The sequence below is a fragment of the Macaca thibetana genome, chromosome 11 (genome assembly GCF_024542745.1).
Source record: "Macaca thibetana thibetana isolate TM-01 chromosome 11, ASM2454274v1, whole genome shotgun sequence".
In the NCBI taxonomy this organism is placed as follows: domain Eukaryota; kingdom Metazoa; phylum Chordata; class Mammalia; order Primates; family Cercopithecidae; genus Macaca; species Macaca thibetana.
In genome coordinates this window covers 117,683,823-117,690,302 of record NC_065588.1, presented here as the reverse complement: position 1 = coordinate 117,690,302, position 6,480 = coordinate 117,683,823, and the positions used below count along the sequence as shown (strand labels likewise).

At 47.8% G+C, this 6,480-nt stretch overlaps 1 protein-coding gene across 2 annotated transcripts in view; it reads left to right on the top strand.

The window, feature by feature from the left end:
• The first annotated feature begins 5,211 nt into the window (after positions 1-5,211).
• Positions 5,212-6,480, top strand: part of ANAPC5 (anaphase promoting complex subunit 5) — a 46,240-nt gene continuing 44,971 nt past the window's right edge. For both annotated transcript variants that reach the window (XM_050747914.1, XM_050747913.1), the window contains exon 1: positions 5,212-5,537. In XM_050747914.1, coding sequence (XP_050603871.1) covers positions 5,331-5,537 — 207 coding nt within the window. In that variant the 5' untranslated portion in view covers positions 5,212-5,330. The remainder of the gene's footprint in view (positions 5,538-6,480) is intronic.

Below are 6,480 nucleotides of genomic sequence, written 5' to 3'. Positions count from 1 at the left end.
GGCTAGTTTCTCTCTTTTCTTTCTTCCTTCCCTTCATTATCTTTCTTTTCTTTTTCTTTTTTTTTTTTTGAGACGGAGTCTCGCTCTGTCGCCCAGGCTGGAGTGCAGTGGAGTGATCTTGGCTCACTGCAACCTCTGCCTCCTGGGTTCAAGCAATTCTCCTGCCTCAGCCTCCTGAGTAGTTGGGATTACAGGCACACGCCACCATGCTCAGCTAATTTTTTGTATTTTTAGTAGAGATAGGGTTTTATCATGTTGGCCAGGCTGGTCTCGAATTCCTAACCTCAGGTGATCCACCCGCCTCGGCCTCCCGAAGTGTAGGGATTACAGGCATGAGCCACTGCACCCAGGCCTCTTTCTTTTCTTCCCTCCCTCCCTCCGTTCTTTTTCTTTCTTTCTCTCCCTCTGTCTTTCCTTCACTCTGTCTTTTTCTTTATTTCTTTCCTTCTTTCTTTTCTTTCTTCTTTCCCCTCCCTCCCTCCTTCCTTCTCTCTAGCTCTTTCCCTCTCTTTCTTTGGTTTTGATACAATGTCTCACTGTCACCCAGGCTGGAGTACAGTGGCATGCTCACAGCTCACCGCAGCCTTGACCTCCTGGACTCAAGTGATTCTCCCACCTCAGCCTCCTAAGTAACTGAGACTACAAGCACCCACCACCATGCCTGGCTATTTTTTTTTTTTTTAATTTCTTGTAGACACGGGGTCTTATCATGTTGTTCAGGCTGGTCTTTTTTTTTTTTTTTTTTTTTGAGACGGAGTCTCGCTCTGTCACCCGGGCTGGAGTGCAGTGGCCGGATCTCAGCTCACTGCAAGCTCCGCCTCCCGGGTTCACGCCATTCTCCTGCCTCAGCCTCCCGAGTAGCTGGGACTACAGGCGCCCGCCACCTCGCCCGGCTAGCTTTTTGTATTTTTTAGTAGAGACGGGGTTTCACCATGTTAGCCAGGATGGTCTCGATCTCCTGACCTTGTGATCCGCCCGTCTCAGCCTCCCAAAGTGCTGGGATTACAGGCTTGAGCCACCGCGCCCGGCCAGGCTGGTCTTAAACTCCTGGGCTCAAGCAATCCTCCAACCCTCGGCCTCCCAGGTGCTGGGATTACAGGCATAAGCCACTGTGTCCAGCCTTGGGTAGTTCTTATGACAATTGTTTTCCTCCATGAGGTCAAGCACCTAGTTTGTATATTCACTGCTGTACCTGCACGGACTTAGCACAATGACTGGCATATAGTATGTACTCAAATATATTTGTTGAGTGAATGTCAAGGCTTTGCAGCACAGTTGACTCAAAGGCATATTGACAATAATTAAGCCTATACTAAATGTGTCAGAAACTAAGGATGCAAAGATTTTTTTAAAAAAGCAAACCTGCTCCCTGCCTATGACAGTCCCTCAGAGGACGCAGTTAATTATGTAAGTCATAGATATAAAATCATACATATAATAAATGAAGCTTGAATGAAGTGCTATGAAAATGGTCACATGATCTCTAAGATGATGGAGTAAGTCCAAAATAGTTCAGATCTTTTCAGAGTTTTGATATTTAGCCATGTTCTTTTTTTTTTTTTTTTTTTTTCTGAGAAGGAGTTTCGCTCTTGTTGCCTAGGCTGCAGTGCGATGGCATGATCTTGGCTCACTGCATTCTCCGCCTACTGGGTTCAAGTGATTCTCCTGCCTCAGCCTCCCAAGCAGCTGGGATTACAGGTATGCGCCACCATGCCCGGCTAATTTTGTATTTTTAGTAGAAAAGGTTTCGCCATGTTGGTCAGGCTGGTCTCAAACTCCCGACCTCAGGTGATCCATCTGACTCAGCCTCCCAAATTGTTGGGATTACAGGTGTGAGCCATGGCGCCCAGCCTACCCACATTCTTAAAATCAGATATGTACAAAGAGAAAAGTCTAGGCCAGGCAGGATGGCTGGCACCTGTAATCCCAGCATTTTGGGAGACGGAGGTGGGAGGATTTTGTGAGCCCAGGAGTTACAGACCAGCCTGGACAACACAGCGAGACTCTATCTCTACAAAAAAATTAAAAATTAGCCACATGTGGTGGTGCATGCCTGTGGTCCCAGCTACTTGGGAGGCCGAGGTGGGAGGATCACTTGAGCGCAGGAGGTGGAGGCTGCAGTGAGCTGTGCTCATGCCACTGCACTCCAGCCTGGGCCACAGAGTGAGACCCTGGCTCCAAGAAACAAAACAAAACAACCCAATAATGATTGATGACGATTGTAGTGAGTTGGAAACGGCATGCCCTAAATAAAGGTGGCTTATTTATTTATTTATAAGACAGAGTCTCACTCTGTCGCCCAGGCTAGAGTGCAGTGGTAATTATAGGTCACTGCAGCCTTGAACTCCAGGGCTCAAGGCATCCTCCGGCCTCAGCCTCCAGAGTAGCTGGGATTACAGGCACCCACCATCATGCCCAGCTAAATTTTGTATTTTTAGTAGAGACGGGGTTTCACCATGTTGGCCAGGCATGTGTCGAACTCCTGGCCTCAAAGTGATCCACCCACCTTGGCCTCCCAAAGTGCTGGGATTATAGGTGTGAGCCACCACCCTCAGCCTATTTATTTATTTATTTTTGAGACGGAGTTTTTGCTCTGTTGCCCAGGCTGGAGTACAGTAGCATGATCTCAGCTCACTACAACCTCTGGCTCCTTGGTTCAACTGATCCTCCTGCCTTAGCCTCCCGAGTAGCTGGGATTACAGGCACCCGCCACCATGCCTGGCTAGTTTTTGTATTTTTAGTAGAGACAAGGTTTCACCATGTTGGCCAGGCTGGTCTTGAACTCCTGACCTCAAGCGATCTGCCTGCCTTAGCCTCCCAAAATGTTGGGATTACAGGCAGTAAGCCACTGTGCCTGGCCAAAGGCAGCTAATGCTGTGCATATCCAGTCAGTTGGTACCATCTGGGAATAAATCAAGTTACCAAATTTTCTAATTTTTCAAGTGAAGCTGGAAGTGTAGTTCTTTGTTGGCAGAAATATCCTATTTTTTAAGTGTTGGTAAACACCATGCAAGGCAAATAAAATATATCTAATGAGCCACATTTAGTTTAGATTACAACTTCAGTTTGCAACTTCTGGTTTAGAAATTCATCCCTTTTGGTCCCCAGCACCTAGAACAGTGCCCTAAATATAGTAGGAGCTTAGCACAGAGTTATCGAATAAATGAATCAATGGCTTGAAAGTCTTACCAATTTAGAGTAAGATTGTTACTTAGGATTTTGTAAAATTACTTTCCTCTTTCCATTCATTAAGTGTTCCTACTCATAATTTTTTTTTCTTTTTCTTTTCTTTTCTTTCTTTTTTTGAGATGGAGTCTGGCTGTGTTGCCCAGGCTAGAGTGCAGTGGCGCGATCTCGGCTCACTGCAAGCTCCGCCTCCCAGGTTGACGCCATTCTCCTGCCTCAGCCTCCCAAGTAGCTGTGACTACAGGCGCCCGCCATCACGCCCGGCTAATTTTTTTCTGTATTTTTTAGTAGAGACGGGGGTTCACCGTGTTAGCCAGGATGGTCTTGATCTCCTGATCTCATGATGATCCAGCTGCCTCGGCCTCCCAAAGTGCTGGGATTACAGGCGTGAGCCACCGCGCCAGGCCCCTACTCAGGATTTTAAGGTTGAATACTAGTTTATTCCACAGACCCTTTGTCAAACCTTATTTATGGTATACACATATGCAAAAATATCCTAAAGAGCTGGGAGATTGTAAGTATGCTTTTTCATTAATGGAGTGAGGCGTAAAAATAAACCAAGGCAAAGAAAGAGGTTAAGTAAATATTAAATTCCTGGCAAAAGCCAGCTTCTCCTTTCACAAATAAAAGATAGTTATACAATAATTATGTATGGTAACTAAAACACACAGAGTTCTCAAGATAGGTAAGTTAGCTTGTATTTTAAGAGATCAATGTCTTCTTTTTCGATAGCATTATTTAGCTTATACGCATCTGCCTTCTTTTTTGTTTTTGTGAATAATGCATATTCATTCATTATTAAACAAACAGCGATTGAGAAAACAAAAACCAGGCATGAGGCTGGATGCCGTGGTCCATGCCTTTAATCCTAGCAATTTGGGAGGCTGAGGCAGGAGGATCGCTTGAGTCCAGGAGTTCGAGACCAGCCTGGACAACACAGTGAGACCTCGTGTCTACAAAAAATAAAAAAAATTAGCCATGCGGCCAGGCGCGGTGGCTCATGCCTGTAATCCCAGCACTTAGGGAGGCCGAGGTGGGCAGATCACCTGAGGTCAGGAGTTCAAGACCAACCAGTTCGAGACTAGCCTGGCCAACATGGTGAAACCGCATCACTACAAACAATACAAAAATTAGCCGGGCGTGGTGGTGCGCTCCTGTAGTCCCAGCTACTCAGGAAGCTGAGGCAGGAGAATTGCTTGAACTCGGGAGGCAGAGGTTGTAGTGAGCCGAGATCAAGCCATTGCACTCCAGGCTGGGCGACAGAGCAAGGCTCCGTCTCAAAAAAAAAAAAAAAAAGAAATGCAGAGTACAGATTTTGTAGTTTATTAGGTAGGAAACCGACTCACCATAGGGAGGTGTTTATCTTCTATTTCACGTAAGGATACATGACCACTGGCAACCTGACCTGGCTGTCTACAAAGGGCATTTGTTGTGAAACGCTGAAGAAAAATCTCATGTTCCTATCTTTAAAGACAGAGTTAAATGAAACTCCTAAACATTTGAGTTTAAAAGTAACATAATGAATTAAATACATACTTTAACGGTGCAAATTTAATTTCGTTACTTTTAAACAATCATTTAAACATTGAATTTGAACTATTTTCAAATTACAAGAACAAGCCAGGCGCGATGCCTGTAGTCCCAGCAGCTCGGGAGGGTGAGGCGGCAGGATCGCTCGAGCCCAGGATTTGGAAGGGTGCAGTACTTCTTTGATGGCGCCTATGAATAACCACTGCCCTCCAGCCTTGGAAACATAGCGAGATATCGTCTCAACAACAACAACAACAAAACCACATGGGGAGCTCCTCAGTTCCTTCGGCCCGGACCCCAAGCATCGACTTTGCCTTCCATCCGATCCCTGTCCACGTCGCCTGGGAACCTGCTCCCACTCGGCAAGAGTTTCTGTAGGGAATCAGTCTTTGGGTGCAACCTGCGCCGCACTCTTGTACATTCTGATTGGCTGAGGCCATCCCATGTGCACTGATCGACTGCTCTGATTGGTTAACAACATGCCGCGAGCACGCGGATGCCTGTTTCCTGGGATACTGTGAGGGCGGGCGGAGATGTAGACCCGGTAGTGTTGTGCTCTGTGGTGAAAACTGGCGGCAGCGCGCCGCGGGCCCGGGACTTAGTCTCGGGCCGCCATGGCCAGCGTCCACGAGAGCCTCTACTTCAATCCCATGATGACCAATGGGGTGGTGCACGCCAATGTGTTCGGCATCAAGGACTGGGTGACGCCGTACAAGATCGCTGTGCTGGTGCTGCTGAACGAGATGAGCCGCACAGGCGAGGGCGCCGTCAGCCTCATGGAGCGGCGGAGGCTCAACCAGCTGCTCCTGCCCCTGCTGCAGGTGAGAGGCGACCGCTGGCTCCTGTTCGTGCAGCAAACTTTCACTGAGCATCTGCTCTGTGCGGAACCCTGGGCTTGAAGACACGTGTGTCCATCAGATACTCACCCTGCCTGGAGGAACGTGAAGAAATAAAGATAGCTACTACCGCTAGCTAACGCGTACTGAGCGTTTACGGTGGGCCAGGCGCTTTGCATGCATTTATTTATTTTTGCAAGTTCATGTCTGGCTCCAGTATTTATTAGCTGAGAGTTAGAATCTCAGATCCTGTGTCTTCTGTAAAATGGAGCGTTGGAGACACAGGGATAAGTCATACAGGCTCCCTGTCCTAGAGGACCGTAATAAATAGTAAAAATGCCATAAAACCGGGCCGGGCGCGGTGGCTCACGCCTGTAATCCCAGCACTTTGGGAGGGCCAGGCGGGTGGATCACGAGGTTAGGAGTTCAGAGACCAGCCTGACCAACGTAGTGAAACCCCGTCTCTACTAAAAACACAAAAAATTAGCCGGATGTGGTGGCGGGCACCTGTAATCTCAGCTACTCGGGAGGCTGAGGCAGCAGAGATCGCTAGAACCTGGGGGGCCCAGGTTGCAGTGAGCCGAGATCGCGCCACTTGGCGAGATGTCGCCAGCTTGGGCGACAGTGCAAGACTCCATTTCAGAAAAAAACAAACAAAAAAAAGGCGTAAAGCCAAGGACGAGCATTGATTGAATACTTAACTGTGTGCCAAGCACTTCGCTTAAAATTTGTTTTAAGTTATTTTTTGAGACAGGGTCTCGCTTTGTCGCCCAGGCTGGAGTGCAGTAGTGTGATCTCGGCTCACTGCAGCCTTGACCTCTCAGGCTCAAGTGATCCTCCCACCTCAGCCTCCCAAGCAGCTGGGAGTACAGGAGCGGGCCACCACGCCCAGCTAATTTTTAAAATATTTTTTTGTAGAGACGGGGTT